The 17,800-nt window shown below is 34.6% G+C and overlaps 2 protein-coding genes across 2 annotated transcripts in view; one reads left to right on the top strand and one right to left on the bottom strand.

The window, feature by feature from the left end:
- The window catches only part of LOC107727120 (ubiquitin domain-containing protein UBFD1-like), a 3,814-nt gene extending 1,317 nt beyond the window's left edge, over positions 1-2,497 (bottom strand). Inside the window, exons 1-3 of the mRNA XM_016536897.1 lie at positions 2,107-2,497; positions 1,776-1,984; positions 1,592-1,654 (exon numbers count right to left, since the gene is read on the bottom strand). Coding sequence (XP_016392383.1) covers positions 1,592-1,654; positions 1,776-1,984; positions 2,107-2,371 — 537 coding nt within the window. The 5' untranslated portion in view covers positions 2,372-2,497. The remainder of the gene's footprint in view (positions 1-1,591; positions 1,655-1,775; positions 1,985-2,106) is intronic.
- Positions 2,498-5,549: 3,052 nt separating this feature from the next.
- On the top strand, positions 5,550-14,617 carry LOC107727127 (UNC93-like protein MFSD11). The gene is made up of 14 exons (XM_016536907.1): positions 5,550-5,822; positions 6,241-6,422; positions 7,311-7,366; positions 7,904-8,011; positions 8,100-8,179; positions 8,723-8,819; positions 10,121-10,179; positions 10,359-10,503; positions 10,920-10,969; positions 11,145-11,210; positions 11,299-11,424; positions 11,553-11,727; positions 11,910-12,045; positions 12,813-14,617. Exons 2-14 carry the CDS (start codon positions 6,333-6,335, stop codon positions 12,963-12,965), a joined length of 1,341 nt encoding a protein of 446 aa, XP_016392393.1. The 5' UTR covers positions 5,550-5,822; positions 6,241-6,332; the 3' UTR covers positions 12,966-14,617.
- The last annotated feature ends 3,183 nt before the right edge of the window (positions 14,618-17,800 follow it).

The raw sequence follows: 17,800 nt of genomic DNA on the forward strand, positions 1-17,800 counted from the left end.
AAAAGGCTTCCCAAAACAAAGTTACTGGGTTAATCTTTTTCACGTTTCCTTGGTTGGTAGATGCACCGGGGACCTGATTATAGCACTTAACACCTGGAGAAGTCAGATTTTCATGATATGTCACCTTAAAACTATTTTATACTATGCATACTAATTTTTACTTTTTATTATATATATATATATATTAGGGCTGTCAATCTATTAACATTTTTAATGTAATTAACTGCAAGATGTGTCGATTAATGTAATTAATCACAAATTGAATTTGACTGTGAAAACTCCCACAAAAGATAATTTAAAGCCATTATTGTGTTAAATGAGAAAAGTATCAAGTAGACATAACAAAAAGTACCTTTAGAAAGAAATATTTTATTTGATTCAAGAAAATGTATTACACATAAACATTTAGGCTACAAGAGCCTAATATAAGCTATGTAACAAAAGAAGATCATTTGAGGAACATTTCAGTGTTTTTTGTTCATACAATGAAAGTCATTAGTAACAGAAACAGTTTGGTTACCAACATTCTTTAAAATATCTTCTTTTATGTTCAGCAAAGGAACGTAAGTCATATAAATAAAAAATGACATGAGAGTGAGTAAATGATGACAGAATGATGTCATTTTTGGGTAAACTATCCCTTTTAAAGGGATAGTTCACCCAAAAATGAAAATTTGATGTTTATCTGCTTACCCCCAGGGCATCCAAGATGTAGGTGACTTTGTTTCTTCAGTAGAACACGATGATTTTTAACTCCAACCGTTGCAGTCTATCAGTCGTATAATGCATGGCAATGGTAACAAAATCTATGAGAGTAAAAAAAAACATGCACAGACAAATCCAAATTAAACACTGCGGCTCGTGACGATACATTGATGTCTAAAGACACGAAACGATCGGTCTGTGCAAGAAACTGAACATAGACTGCAACGGCTGGAGTTAAAAATCATCATGTGTTCTACCGAAGAAACAAAGTCACCTACATCTTGGATGCCCTGGGGGTAAGCAGATAAACATCAAATTTTAATTTTTGGGTGAACTATCCCTTTAATGTTTATGGATACTCTAAATAAGAAACTAAAACTGGCAGTAGGTGGCGGTAAATATCTTTATGAGTAAGTCATTGAGTCATTCATTCGATTCGTTCGAACGGCTGATTCATTCAGAAATGAAACACCGCTGCGTGATGCTTGGAGATGCAAAACAGCTCTGCTATGGCCTTATAGGTAATATTTTCTTGGCAGGATTGAGCAAAAACAGACTAAAACAATATTAACTTCTTATTTACTGAACTGTTGTATGAAATCACATTTGCACTTGTGCTATTCGGGACAAAAACTCATAGGGACATTTCTGCCCCACTATCTTGAATTTTAGGGGCCCATAACCGCATTTATTGACTACATTACGTAGTGAGTTCTGGGGCGGGGCCAGTGTGTTAACTGCATTAAAATATTTTAATCACATTATTTTTCCATAACTAATTATTTAAATGAACAGCCCTAATATGTATAAAATTAATTTTGTTCGGCATGTGTGCAATGAACTGGTACAGTCTAATCATATCCTATGCCTCACAGGTTTTGCATACCTTAGCTTTTATAGATGGCATGACATCATCTGGTTTTCCTTTGTCCAAAACTTTTCTATGTTGCTGAGAAAAAAAAGCATCCACAAGTACATTTATAAAATATAAGTGCACAGTTATATTTTTAAGAATTCTTTCCATCATAACTTGCTAGAGTTCACATTATGTAAATAGGTTTTCCACCCACCTTTTGCCTGCACAATGGCTCCTTTTTGTTCTCCTCAGCTTTAACCTCTTGCTGAATAACTTCTTTTGGTGTATTTACAGCTAGTACATCATTTATTGTAGATCCAACCACCATAATCTTTGCACCATTTGTAACTTTGATTTCTCGAAGCGTCTTGTCCTCTGGTAGCAGTCCTTTGTACATCACTTTCTGCATAGCAGGTGGAAGACCTGATAATCATAATTGGTGAAACATCCTCATAAGAGGACAAATGTTCTCCAAGGTCTCACCTTGTATGACCTCTGTGAAACACAAAGTCATACAAGTTTGAATGACATGACATGATGATTACCAGTGAGAGTGTGAATCTTCTCTTTCAGTTTAGCACCGGTGCCATCTAAAGGAATTTTAAGGTCATATTTGTTTTTGTTCCAAATGATTTTCACTTCCACCATCTCTTTCCCCTCGTCACTTTCCTCTCCGTTGCTGACAGCAGCGGGCTGAGCTGACGTGCTTTCGCCATCGGTAAGAGATGCTTGTTCAGTCCCTGCTGCATCTTCTTGTCCAGCAGCTTCGCACACCACTTCTGGTACCTTCTGCGTGACCTCAGCCTCCATTCCTACTACCTCACTATTGTAGATCCAACCACCATAATCTTTGCACCATTTGTAACTTTGATTTCTCGAAGCGTCTTGTCCTCTGGTAGCAGTCCTTTGTACATCACTTTCTGCATAGCAGGTGGAAGACCTGATAACCATACAAAACACACAAAAAAGCATTTGTATTCGGTAATTTCAATCCTGATATAATATGGTGGTTCCATATTATATAACATTATAAAGTCTCACCATGAAGCATTTTATTGATGTTTTAGTAGTGACATGAGACAGACCAAGGTAGTTTTGTGCTAAAAAATAACAATATACAGTACAAAAAGATAGGGATGTAACGATTCACTCAATTCAAGATTCGATTCACCATTTTGTTTTCACGATTCGATTTTCTCACGATTTTTTTTTTTTTAACAAAATGAGATTGAAGACATTATACAGCAAATGAAAAGGTGTCCTTTTATTAGGCTATTGCTGCACGTTTATTTGTGAAATTGAAATATAACAAAACTAAATTGAAATTTTAAAACAAACCCCAAATCAAATAAGTTACATGAATAAAATACATCTCTTCATATAAACAAACTAAGGCTTTGTCTGTGCTCTTTCCATTTAAAATTGGAGGCAACCACTGCATTTTAATCATGATCCAAACAAAGATGCTGCATACATGCAGCATGAGCAGTTTTTAATCTAAATTAGAATGTATAATTTCGAAATTTGAAGCAAAAACAGAATGGTCTGACTTTAGTTTTGTGAAACTATACCACATAAAACATCTGAAGGAAACAGCAGACAAGCTGAATGAGACGCAAGTTCACTCTCTGCCAGCAGGTGGCTCTTATGAACAGCAATGATACAGTGTTTCCTGGGTTACCGCTGTAAACAAAGCAGGCTTATGTACACTACTTTAATATACATCATTCAGAGGCAACAAGATGAAAAGAAAATACCACGTAAACTTTTTCTAAAGACAGTCAGAGATACATTCATATAAACTCCTACCCCAACTGTATCGTGATTTGTTTAGCATCTCAACCGATTTGAATCGTCACATATTTGAATCGATTTTCAACCGGCTCGCGGTTCATCGTTACATCCCTTCAAAAAGAACAATCTGATAGTCAGGTAAAAAGAACAATCTGATAGTCAGGTTTGGACACACCAACTATTTCTATTTTCTATATTTTAAAATTATAGTAATTGCTGGAGGATGTGCATTCTGGGATGCTTTTAAACTCTTTTGAAACTGATTTCAAAAATCTGATCATATATATCTTTACATGGGATTGTTTTTACTTGGATAATGGATAATGAAAGACTCTACCAAATTAATTTAAATATTGACACTACGGTCTTCTGTAAACCTGCTTTACAGCTGGAATAAGGGCTGCACAATTAATCGAAATTAAATTGCAAAGGCAATAAATCGCGATTAGTCACTTTCCTCTCCGTTGCTGACAGCAGCGGGCTGAGCTGACGTGCTTTCGCCATCGGTAAGAGATGCTTGTTCAGTCCCTGCTGCATCTTCTTGTCCAGCAGCTTCGCACACCACTTCTGGTACCTTCTGCGTGACCTCAGCCTCCATTCCTACTACCTCACTTCCTGTGGGAACAATTATCAGATGAGGAATCATATTGTTAAAGAAATTAAGTTTTCAAGGTGCAAATATTGACCTTCTTCAGAGCACTGATATGACAATATCAAACTATAGTATTTAAGTATTAAAATAAAACAAACAAATCCTCATGGGACAATATTTTATAACCAATAAGATAACACTTTTGGGAAAACTAGGTAACTATCTAAATTTTACAGATAAAAGCTGAATTCATGTGTTTGTTCTAGATTCCCACCCATTACTTGTATGTTTTACTCCTTAAATAGTCCTAACTAGACCGTCTCTAGTACACAGATTTTAAAAGCTAACTGTCTAGCTGCTGTCTAAAGGCTCAGAAACATCTAGTAAATTCCCTTATCGTCATTTGAACCCAACTGTTGAACTAAGACCAGTAACTGTAAGCATGAGCGACTCGACAGAGCCTGTGTTGTAATCGTACACAACTGACTCATCGGTAACTTAGCCAGCCCGCTGTGCTAATAATCGCAAGCTCATATCAAGACTGTGTCTCAAAATTCACTGAGCTGTCTATCTAGACAGCATATTTGGGTAACGTACTGTGGGCTCGATTGGAACCTTCGTTTGAAGGTTCCAAACGCTTCCGCGATGCCCATAGGCGTTAATCGAAAGTTCCAAAAAGGGTCAAACGTTTCAGCATCCCTCAAAATGCTGTCTAGGTAGACGGCTCTCTAGATTTTGTGACACAGCCGAAGTTTTCGACATGGCTAATCACAGAATATCTAGCTATTATTTCACCCTGACAAGTTAAAAGAGCGTCCATTCAGTGTAATACAAGTGTCAAATAACTGGAACTGATGTAATACGCCGCAAAATAACACCGCAAAGACTGTGCAAATGGCATTTAAGTACATTTTCACGCTACCTACCATCCTGCGCCGCCATGATGATTGTGTACAATATGAGGAAAGGCTTCTGGGAAAGAGCGTGCTGTCAGTGAATGAGCTCCGCGGCTTCCCGTAGTGACTTCGCGATTTAAAAATCTGGTTTATGAAACGTAACGAGGACTTCTTTTGTTCCTTTTCCTTAGTTCCTTTTTAAAATTATTCATAAAGTACATCATAAACTTCAGTAAACTATAAAGTTTATAATAGTAGTTTACCCAATTGCTCCTTTGTCATCACAAATGCCCATTTATTGTAGAATTGTGTTTGTTGCAAGTTGCAAAGCATTGACTTTTCTAACTTTGTAAAAATTAATTTATCCCCAAATAACCGTATTAGCATTATTTTAGTGACTCTTTGAAAATAGACCATTTTTCTTAAGTTCAGTTTTTTTATTGCAATTCCTCGCAATATTTTACATTCATAAATGTAAATTTCAAGAAATGTGCTGATTCTTTAAAAAATCATCGACTCTTCTACGGTGTAATACTATAATTTCAGAATTTCATGTATTGTGACCCTCTTAGCATATTTTGTTATAGAGATATTTTATCTTTTTGCTTCTAAATCGTATTCTTTGCTGTAATTCGAAAAGAAAAGAACATAACGAGGAACCCAGATGTGACGTAGCCTGTCAACATTGATTTCCACACAATAGCGATTGACACGAACTCTGTGGATATTGCTTGTAGATCTACGGATGATCTACCCGTAAACTTACCCTACCTTACCTTGAGGGGTTGGTGATCTTTCAGCGCTTACACAATCGGCAACTTTTGAAAACAACATGTAAACAAGTACAGGTCATTTCACGCACATTCTAATGTTCATAATAAGAAGACATAGCCTACAGTGAATCGCTGCTGATTTTAAAGATCGCGCGTGACCGATGCAGGAGCAACAGCGACTTTTTGAGTTTGGCTTTGTGAATCGGGTAAGCTATTGCAGTGATACGGTGTTATTGACAGCAAGCATGTGTAACTAACTAGCACAACGCTGTAGCTAACCTCAAGGATACAACTCAAATGTATTAAATAGCTCAACGAATTTATGAGATCATCATCAACATTTTACACAATAAATCCAAGCACCATACTGTTCATATAGGTTCTATCTATCTATCTATCTATCTATGCTTTTTATATTTTGGGATTTTTTTATTTTTTTTGCCCCATGCTGCTTCTGAAGTAGTTGCCATGGAAACCACATGGATTTTGCATTCCAGTAACTTTCATCTCATGCTTGATGGTCACGAGGCGCGTGCTTAATTAACTGCTGTAATGGATATAATGCAATAATAGTGTAATATACATGCTGTAGATAATTACTCAACTTGGTTTGTTTTCTAACAGTTTGCTTTCCTGGATGCTGGTTTTATTTACATGGACCAAGGCACACTCGCTGAAACTCTGGCATCTTACACGAGGATTTAAATGAGCTGAGGATGGCGGATGTTAGGACGTATAATGTTGTTATTTTGGGAATAGGATTTTTGCTCATTTTTACAGCCTTCACCACCTGCGGTAATATCGAAGTAAGTTGTGTTTCATTCTCATTGTAATGCTATAAACTATTAGACTGAGAGGTAGCCTATGATAGGATGGCATGCTTCATTATGCTACTATGTTTCAAAATATGTCTGAAATTTTTATTTTTTTTTGCACTGAAATTCTAGCAGTACTTATGCCAAAACTTGAGAATTGCAAGCCTTTAAAGTTTGCAGCAGTTTTAACTTTTTATTAGCAATAGTTTCTGTAAAAATACAGCAAAAACTAAAGTTATTTGTTGTGATTTTATTCACACAGTTTTATTGCAGTAACAATACCATGGTAAATATATCAAGTGTTTTTTTCAGCTTAAGTTTTTTTTTGTGACGACATTCAATAAAGTTTTTCAGTTAATTATCTGAAAACAGTCTATTGTTGAGGTAAATCTGGGTCAGGCGCATCTCGTGTTTTTGATTTTCCCCATCAGTCAATGAATTATCCTGCATGACTAATGGGAGAAACTAATTCAAATGTCACGGTGGACTCATGGTAACCTCACTGTCATCCAACACAGAAAAACCCACAAACTCAGTTTAACCACGAAAGGATGTCTTCTCATAAGATTCAACAAATATGTATTAAGGTTAATCTATGTGTTGGAAGTTTCAGTGCAAAAATGATCTTTAAAATATTCACAATGACATAATGGTAGTTGACATATCAAGCAGTGTCTTGCAGTATACATGCTTCATGTACAACTATTTTAAATAGCATAATTTTTTTGTTCTTTTACTTTTTTAAATACATGTAGTTTTTATGAGTTCATATTCACTACATGAAGTATTTATTTAATATTTTATCAACTTTATTTGTCATGCTACAGGGCTATTTAGGTCAACAGCAAAACGTTTGTTTATTTATTTATTTCATTTTAGCAAACAGTGGTGAAAAGCTTGAATAGCACTAACTTCACTGGGAGTGGGTATCACAGGTAAGATCTCAGTCCTTCACCTTTTCTACCATATCCCATATTCATAATTTAGAGGTTTATGATGGATATGTAAATATAATACGCTGCACGGTAAAACAAAATAATGCTTGTGCCATTGTGTTACAACACATTTTTGTTTCAATCTAATTCAACACATCATGTTATTTTACTTGATTTATTGAGACTTCATCATAGCTTTAACTCTGTTTTCTTCATCTGTAATTAGATTACCGTAATTAGTAATTAAAGTGGTTGAAAAAGTGTGACGAACTCATCACTGTAGGTTGCCACCAGTTTGACTAAAAATTTAAAGTAGCAAACTTATGTCAGTTGAACACTGGTGAGTTTGTAATTGCGACAAAGAAATGCAAAAGAGACCATATGCAGCAGTTTAATGGTGCATTATTTCACAGTGCAATATGAATAATAAGAGAAGTAGAGGCTAAAAAGTGATATCACATTTTCTAATGTCAGAAATTGAAGGTGTAGATATGATGAAATCGGATATCCAATAATATTCCCTTTTTCTTTTTACAGCCTTGGAATAATATATGGAGTTTTTTCATTCTGCAATGTGTTAGCTCCCACTATCGTTGCAATAATTGGACCACAGTTTACCATGTTCTTGAGTGGAGTTCTTTATAGGCGAGTATCCCAGATTTCTTTGTGACTGTTCATCTTCTAGTCACCATGCCACCGTTGTCTGTATTGCTCACTTCTGTGTGTTTTTCAGTGGTTATATAGCTGTATTCATCATTCCATCCACATGGTCCTTTTATTTGACATCCGTGATAATTGGCATTGGAGCAGCCCGTAAGTAGATACTTAAAACACGCAAGCACATTCATAGTGTGTTTAAGTTCATCAAATAATTCATCACCTGCAAGCTAATAATTTACTTAATAGTTCACCCAAAACTATTCTCTCTCCCTCAGGCCATCCAAGAGTTGTTCATCAGATCTATTACTTTAACCACATAATTGATGAAATGTTTTTTCACATTAAATACAAAGCTTGTATGCAGTACTGCAACATTTTCTCAGTTAGTGTGGTTAGTTTTTGTGTATAGTACACACTTCTGCAGAAGTAGCTGTTTCACATTCTTAAATTCCTTCACCCACTTAAACAATATGATAGAGACAGGTTCTAGTTGCCGCTCAGAAAAAGGTAGTATAGTTGCATTGTTTTGTTACACTGGTGAATCCATTATAGTCAGTCAATATGAATTGCAGGCAATAATTTAAATGACAGTTAAAGGTTATTAAGAGGTATTTATAATGAAGTAGTGCAACATGGCTCATATTGGCTCTAAATTCATTTTTAATCATCATTCTAATTCCTTTTTTCTATCCCCAGTGCTTTGGACAGCTCAAGGGCACTTTCTAGTGGAGAACTCTGATGCTTCCACCATCAACAGGAACACAGGATTGTTTTGGGCTTTACTGCAGTGCAGGTCAGGAAGAGACGGTAGCAAACACTTGCAGAGAATCAGCAACAATTAACCCCAAATTATAATCTGAGATTCACTTTAATATATCACCCTTAATCGTCTGTGATCATCAACAGTAAACTAATGTTAGGAGTTAAAGCAATAGATAATTATCAGCAGCATGCAGATTAATAACTCTGTCTCTTAAAGCTGTAGTTCATCCAAACATACTAGATGTTGTTCCAAACTCATGTTATGTTCTTTCTTCTGTGAAAGAACACAAAAATGAGATATTAGACCGAATGTCTAATTTTGTCTCGTCCATATAAAATGAAAATAAATGTAAACGGCCAAGCTCTAAAAAATAAAACAAGAACATCATAAATACAGTCCATATTACTCTATATTCTAAGGTGTGTTTCAATGTTATTTTATTTAGTATTTTAATATAATTGAGATAGTTATTATTATTTTGTATTGGTTTTAATTTTTACACTTTCTCTTTTCATTTTAATTTTAGTTAGTTTTAGTAATTTTGTTGTGTGTTTTTGTTAGTTTTTTAACATGTCTATAATTTTAATTAATTAATTTTATTTCAGTTTTCGTTTTAGTTATTTTAGCACATCATAATAATCTTCATTACAAAGATATATGTTGCCTTGGCAGCTAGTTTAAGTTTTTAAAATAATGTTTTTTTTTTGTGTTAATGAAGTTGGAAAGCGCCGCTTTTCTATCGCGAATGTGCCGAATCTGCTGATGTAATTACAACCGCTAGGTGAAGGGGAGGGGGAGGCCAGGGGAGAGCTGAGCTCTCGTGCCTCCGTTGGCAAAAAAAATTTGCCAATCAGCATCGACTGTTCACTTTCAGCGCTGAGGAGTGTTGAGAAAAGAGCCCTGGCAAGGGAGGCTAGCCTCCTTCTGATATCAACCAATCATCAAAGAATTTTAATTAATTAATTTTATTTCAGTTTTCGTTTTAGTTATTTTAGCACATCATAATAATCTTCATTACAAAGATACATGTTGCCTTGGCAGCTAGTTTAAGTTTTTAAAATAATGTTTTTTTTTTGTTTTTTTTTTACAGTGGTTTTAGTTTTAGTTTAATATAATGTTTATATTATTTATGTTACTTCATTGTGGAAAATGGCAGCTTGGATATTCTACCTAAGCCCTCCTTTTGTGTTTTACTGAAGAAAATAAGTCATATTTGAGGAGTTATGCAAACTTACTAACCAAATCAGTAAAACCATCAAGAGCTATGTTTTAACCACCTAAAACTGTCCATGATTCCTGTATGAAAAGTTCTATTTGTGTTTTCTTTCCAGTATGTTGTTTGGAAATCTGTACGTTTATTTTGATTGGAAAGGAAAAACTGAAATTTCAGGTAACATGATGGTTTGAAAAAGCTTGATTGTGTTCACTCTTTTATTTAACTTAAGTTAATGAGCACTTATTTAATCTCTGCTAACCACAAAATATAATAACTCTCAAATGACAAAAATATTTTGAAATTTAAGCATAAATTGAGATTTTTTTTTCTGTCACATTTTTTTTCCTCCACAGATAGAGACAGAACGATTATGTTTATTGCTCTGCTGGTTATCTCAGCACTCGGGACACTGAGTTTTCTTGCATTGAGGAAGGTCTGTCAGCAGGAAGAGGTTCTCTCTGAAGAGGAGGGCCAGTCTCTTTTATCGACGAGATTGAAGTAAATTCACTCATTCATTTAGTGAATCGTGATGATGGTGAATGAGAGTTTCCACTTTGCAACAAAAACAAAAAAGGTTTACATGTCCTTTCACAGATCCAACAATAAGGTTGTTCTGCTTTCCAATCTGGCCAGAAATTCAGATTATTGTCCCGCCGATATTTTTAATGTACCAGCACAGTAAAAAAAAGTCATGTGTGATTTTATGTTCTTCATTTTAACAGACAAACAAATAAATAAATAAATACATAAAAATGCAACATCATAATTTTAATTGGTTTTTAATGTCCAATAATTACCAATAAATGATAACCATGATAACCCCAACTATAAATTCATAAACTTTTGTTGGAAAATGTTGGTGTTTGCTACTTACTGATATTATAAAAATACATTTTTGAATAATGTGATTTTAGATATAAACAGAGAGCAACATCTGCTGTGACGGAAGCTAAAACAGAGTTTAGTAAGTTCATTTGGCTTACTTTTCACATTTGTAACATGATCTAATAAAATTATTTCATCAAATAATTATTACACAAATTGTCAATGTGGACATCTATTCTAGTGCTTCATCATCAGTTATTTTTTATTTTTATTTTATTCATACACTTTTTTTTTTAACTTTTTCCCCCCTTTAGAGACGATTTTGGAAATCTTCAAAACAAAAACCATATTGTTATTAAGTTTCTGCATGGCATACAGTGGTAAGGACATCACTAAAGGGAACAGCCATTAATTCCATGAGCATTTGAGCGTGATGAGTGTGTTTTGATTGCTGCTGTCTTATTGTAGGTTTGGAGCTGTCATTTTACAGTGGCGTTTATGGAACCTGCATTGGAGCTACGACACACTTTGGTGATGCAGCAAAAGGCTTAATCGGCATTTCAGGCATTGTGGTGGGAGTCGGAGAAATAGTTGGTCAGTGCACTTTCAGTATGCAGAAGCATCTGCCTTGATTACTCTTGGTATTATGGACATCTAATGACAAGCTGGGCAGATACTTTAATAGGATTGGATTTTGATTAGATGTTGTCTCTTGTTTGCAGGGGGAGGATTGTTTGGCCTTGTATTGAAGAATAACCGTTTCAGGCGCACTTCAGTTGTCTTTTTAGGGATGGTTGTGCACTTTGTGGCCTTCTACTTGATATTCCTCAACATACCAGATGATGCACCTGTGGTTTTCCAAACAAGCTCACAGCATAAGCCATATCTGCTACCAAGGTAATAGATCATTTAAAACAAAACACAAAAACTGGCAGGGAATGCATTACCTGATAAAAGTGGATACACTGACTGAATCCAGTATAAGCTGTTTTGGATAATCTGGAGTGCTAAATTTTGTTTCCTAAAGAGTGCAGTGTTGCATTGTTGATCTTGCTGTGTTCATTTATTCACTCTTGTAGCGTGTCCATCGCCCTGCTGTGCAGCTTCCTGCTGGGTCTTGGGGACAGCTGTTTCAACACGCAACTCTACAGCATTCTGGGCCGGGCGTTTGCTGAGCAGAGCGCACCAGCCTTTGCCATCTTCAAATTCATACAGGTAACCACGGTCTGCATTTATTTAAATTGTATTTTACTTTAGATCAACAAGCCTGCTGTTATTGAACCAAACATTGATAATAATAAGAAATTGAGCAGCAAATTATATTAGAATGATATCTGGAGGATCATGTGACACTGAAGACTGGAGTAATGATGCTAAAAACTCAGCTTTGACATCCAATAAATTACATTTTAAAATCTATTGCAATAGAAACCAGTTATTTTCACAATGTTATTGTTTTTGTAGCGAATCAGCTCATGATCTAAATATTTATAATTAATTATAACTAGTTATGATTAATAATTCATATTTCCCCATGAGCTGATTCGCTCAAACCAATGCTGCCTTGGTGAGCATAAGAAGCTTCTTATAAGAAAAGTGCGTGTTTGAGTGTTATATAATAAATAAATGAAATGTATAAATTAGAAATCATTAAAAAACAACACGTGTGTGCATCTATGTGGATCTAATCAGTAGTCTAATGCATAGCCGACATTCTTACATCATAGGCTACTTGCATGGATGATGGTATTTAGAGAATTTGATAACTGCTGGTTTACGTCAGTAGAATATCTGTTTAGATTCTGAAAGTTTGAAAAAAATAATTCTGTGCTTCATTAAAAGCTTTTTATTTTTCCCTTGAGTTTGGCAGATAAAGTATATCCATGACCTTCTTAATGAATAAAATGCATTTAAAGTTTCAGTGGCCAATAAATAAGGTGAAGTGTATTCAGTGTGTCAATAAAACGCTCCCTCTCTCTCAGTCTATTTTCGCAGCTGTGGCGTTCTTCTACAGTGGTTATATTCTGCTGACCTGGCAGCTCCTCGTGATGGTCGTCATGGGATTCACGGGAACGCTGTGTTTTTTCATGGTGGAGAGGATGCAGAATATGTCCGCTGACACACAGGACTATTAGGTTGGAGTCTTTCTCAGGACACATTTCAGTAAGTGTACTACTTGCACTATTTGATGTAAGATAAAGTTGTTCGTATAAAACACTACACGTGACTTGTGCGAAAGTGCCTTTGTTTTTGTTGGACTTTGGGACCTTAATATACAGATGGGATTACAGTGATTATTTTTTTATTTACGTTCTATGATAGAAAATTGTTAGTTGGCGCTGCATTACAATTTTCCATCTTTAATGGAATTGTATTACGTTAAATTTGATTTATCAAATGATATTACATATATTAAAGGTGCGCTTGGTTTGGTTATGCTTATGTTGTGTTGACTGAAGTGGCAGTCATCTTATACTGACACCTAATAGCATAGTTACAGCACCATGCAAAAGCGAATGTGGAATTTCCCTTGACTTATTTATTCCATGAGCAAAAGTGTCAGATAACAGCTGGGTTAGCAAGATAAAACTAGTAGTTAGCTGGTCACGTGATTTCATGTCTGCCCCCATGATTGGACCTGCTCCATGTAAAATATAGCAGCTTTTATTATGTTACTGATATGACTGGAGCCTTATTCTCATGTGAGATTTTATGAAGTATCTTTATGTGTATTATGTGCTAAACAAATACACAATGAGGAAAAAATACTGAGTGCACCTTGTGTAAAATGATGTTGGTGACAATCAGATGATGGCTCAGTAATTAACCTCTAAACTGAAATACATGTACACCACTATACACCATACAACTTATACTCAAAAGTTTGGAATCATTAAGATGTTTTATATTTTTGAAAGAAGTCTCATACATATACAGTATATATATATATATATATATATAAAAATTGAATTGTCTACACACAGTGGAGCTGTATCATTTCAGTTAAGAAAGCATTTCTCTCAGGGTGCTGCTGGATAATTGTATGATTTTTATAGGATCTTTAACTCTCAAAGGCTAATGGCATGCCAATTCACTTTCAGATTTCTTTTCTCAAAGGATACTTTATATACACTCCGTGTTCTTTATTGTGAACCGTTTTAGAGTTGTTAAAATCATACCAGTTAAGCTGGTTCAGATACTGAAAGTATTAGATAGCCAGACAGTGATGTCATGAGGACTCTGTCACAAGACCGGTTGAAATAATGTTTACACAAAGGTCGTCTTCATGACAAAGTCTTCTAGGCTATATAACGTGTTCATACATCACAAAAGTGCTGTTTGTTGTAAACCAATGTGTATCTGAAACAACAGCTCTCTAGGCATGAAGTTACATGAGATTATTCTTTGTAACTTGTAAATAATTTTATTCAATTCAGAACTGGTTGTTCTGGAACCAGTTTAGTAAATCTGACTTTTTAAAGATTCAATTGCCTATAATAAGGAAGCAAAATAATAATTGAAGCAAGTTTTACATTCAATTTTACATTGCATAAAATGTGCTGAACATTGCACAAATATCTTATGCATAATACATGATGTAGTTCAGTCTGCATTTTGTATGTTTTAATGTGTAATTTTGATTTGAACTACACCCCTGCTACACACTAGCTACATTTCATTAGATTGCAGCTATGCAATAATTTATGTGTCATATTGTAAATATTTGTATTTAGATTTAATCCTCTTTGTGACACAATTAGATTTTTGCTTTTGGTAATTGACAATCAATATGAAATGTTCTAACCTTCTGGGTTTGATTTGATGTTTTAATGCATTTCAATAAAGAATTATTATTATTATAATGTGTACATGTCTATGTATAAATTAAATGTGTTCATGTCTATGTATTTTCATTTACATGGACCTTTTCACTGATCATCAAGATGTAGTATATTACTTTTACTAAGTCTTTTGAATATTATTTGTCCACATTCTAGTTTCAGTGCTTGGCTTTGTGTGAAAAGGAAGCCCTTCGTGAGGAAAGAAGATCATCAAAATATCAATAAAATCATTGGATTTCCAGCACTTTTTTTCTTTCGTCGACTTGCATTTTGATGCCTTTGAATTTAAACATCTATTGTTTTTCAGGGCCACTGCAGCTATCATACAAATTTCAATCATAGCTATTAAGTGAGACTGGAGGCATTTCTTACAAAAAAAAATTAAACAATGTTTAAAAAATTTTAAACGTCAGAACTGAGGTGTTTATACAGTGATCTGTCACGCTAAATCAAAGAGCGTCAAAACGGCATTTGTTGTCTGAATTTCCTGAAAAAATTGAATGATTTGTTTGGTGCACATGCGTACCGAACCGAAAGACCCGTACCGAAAATGTTCTGTATGAATACATGTACCGTTACACCCCTAATATATATGTGTGTGTGACCCTGGAGCACAAAAGCAGTCATAAGTAGCACAGGTATATTTGTAGCAATAGCCAACAATGCACTGTATGGGTCAAAATTATCGATTTTTCTTTTATGCCAAAAATCATTAGGATATTAAGTAAAGATCATGTTCCACGAAGATATTTTGTAAATTTCCTACTGTAAATATATCTAAACTTAATTTTTGATTAGTAATATGCATTGCTAAGGACTTCATTTGGGCCCAATCCTAATTCTATTTTATACCCCTTCCCCTTGAAACAGAGTGTCAAGGGGTAGGTGTGAAAATATTCCTCTAAGAATTGGGACACCACTACTATGCCGTCACACGTCATCATACGTCGTCTAGCTCCTACAATAAACACCTATTGGTGTGCTGGTGCGCATTAGAGCCTTTAATTACCATTCTATATTAATGCGCTGCTTACTGACACACACACACACACACACACACACACAGTGTACATATATACTGTATATGGACAATGCGCCATAACTATACTGCCAGAATCGTCAAGGAGTGGTTCAAGGAACATGATGGTGAATTTCTGTTAATAACTTGGCCTCTAAATTCACCTGACATGAACCCATTTGAAAAGCGGGTTCAGGCTACATCACCACCACCCCTCAATGTTCAGGAACTGGAGGACCTGTTGACATTATGGTACCAGATACCCCAAGAGATCTATCTTTTGAGGGCTTAATTATATTTTAGTTATTAGATAGGTGGTCATAACATAACGGTTTATCAGTGTGTGTACATTTTATATATAATAAAATATTATTTATTATTTATAACAGTGTTTCCCAACCTTTTTTTAGTCGCGCCACACAGCAAAATCCCCAGTGTCAAATTAACACTGCTGGTTGTCTATATGTGTCCACACTACAGAGTGTTAAAAGTAACACTGAAGCAGTGCTAAAGTTAATGAGGTAATTAAGAGATTCTTTGAGTGATGATTGACCATTATTGGAGACACCTGATGTTAACAAGCAGAATTACCAAAGAAGAAAATCACTATTTTGTAAGTCACCATTATAGTGGTCAGTGTTTACTTTAGTTTATATTTTTATTATTTATAACTGAATTATAACAGCCAGACAAGCAAAGAGCAAAAGTCATCAGATGGTGATTGTGTTTTGACATAATCATCATGCAATGATCTGAATAACTGAGTTAGGTTTTCTTTGTTGGTTACGTCAACACTGTGAACAACATGAGATCTGGCATTTTCAGTATAATCAGACAGATGTTTTTAAAACTTATTTTGATCAAAAACGTAATGTCTTTCATTTAGACACACAGACATTAAGAATCAGAATGATTCTTGATGTCTGTGTGTGCCTAAAATAAATACTTTTTTGAAGTTTTTTTGGGGATCAGAACAGCTTGTAAGAAATCCTTCCAAAATTTATAGAAAAAACAGAATCTTTCGTTGTAGAATCACAAGGCTGTTGCAATCAATAAATGAAATTTAACTCCGAGATTAGACTCTAAAGGAGTTCAGTGATTCAGGTCAAATAATGATTATGTTAGAACATAATCATCATCACCACCTCATGACTTTTGCTCTTTGCAAAAGTCTGGCTGTTATAATTCAGTTATAGCAGCCAAATAAAATGTAATATTAAAGATACAAGGGTCAAGAACCCAACTAATGCAAACACTGACCACTATAATGGTGACTTAAAAATTTTGATTTTCTTCTTTGGTGATTCTGCTTGTTAACATCAGGTGTCTCCAATAATGGTCAATCATCACTCAAAGAATCTCTTAATTACCTCATTAACTTTAACACTGCTTCAGTGTTACTTTTAACACTGTAGTGTGGACACATATAGACACCCAGCAGTGTTAATTTGACACCAGGGATTTTGCTGTGCACCTTTTGGAAATTTTAACAAATTGGTGGCACCCTACAAAATTAATATTGTCACAATACTTGAATTTCTAACTTCGATATGATACCTTGAAAAGTACAGATATTCAGTACAGCAGGGAAGAACTGTAGAATACACTGTAATACAGATATTTTTTAATATTATTAAATTTTTTGTCCATCAATGGTGGCAATCAGTAGGCTAATTTCTAATGAAGAGACCAATTTATATGACAGATTTTCATGTAGGCTTTTATTTATATGTAAACATTGTTTAATTACCATTATATCTCACAAATTTTTGCTCACTCAGTGTATTTTTGATTTTACAGTGGGGTAATTTTGTTGCAGTAGCACGAGATAGCTTGATTGCAAACTTTGAATTGAATAAAAAATTACAAGCAATCAGTAATAAAATAAGAACAAATAAACAAATGACTAATTATAGCACAAAAAATAACGATACAAATGAAATAAATTGCTTTTTAGTTTTTCAGGTAGGTCTAACAGTAGGGCTATTAAGAGATTTAGTTGTTTTATTTTCCAATTATATCCAAATAATGTTTAGTCCTAGAAAGCTATTATTATTAGAACACGTGAGCATAACATAGCGGTTAGCAGATCAATGAATGAGAGGGCAGC

The sequence above is a fragment of the Sinocyclocheilus rhinocerous genome, unplaced genomic scaffold, assembly GCF_001515625.1.
Source record: "Sinocyclocheilus rhinocerous isolate Xijiao unplaced genomic scaffold, SAMN03320098_v1.1 scaffold3015, whole genome shotgun sequence".
NCBI classification, from domain to species: Eukaryota; Metazoa; Chordata; class Actinopteri; order Cypriniformes; family Cyprinidae; genus Sinocyclocheilus; species Sinocyclocheilus rhinocerous.

Bases quoted from the DNA above. Each gene is read 5' to 3' on its own strand.
- LOC107727127 (XM_016536907.1), top strand. From the start codon at position 6,333: ATGGCGGATGTTAGGACGTATAATGTTGTTATTTTGGGAATAGGATTT. The intron at 8,820-10,120 runs GTCAGGAAGAGA...TTTTCTTTCCAG, and splicing joins TGGGCTTTACTGCAGTGCAG to TATGTTGTTTGGAAATCTGT. The intron at 10,504-10,919 runs GTAAATTCACTC...ATGTGATTTTAG, and splicing joins CTTTTATCGACGAGATTGAA to ATATAAACAGAGAGCAACAT.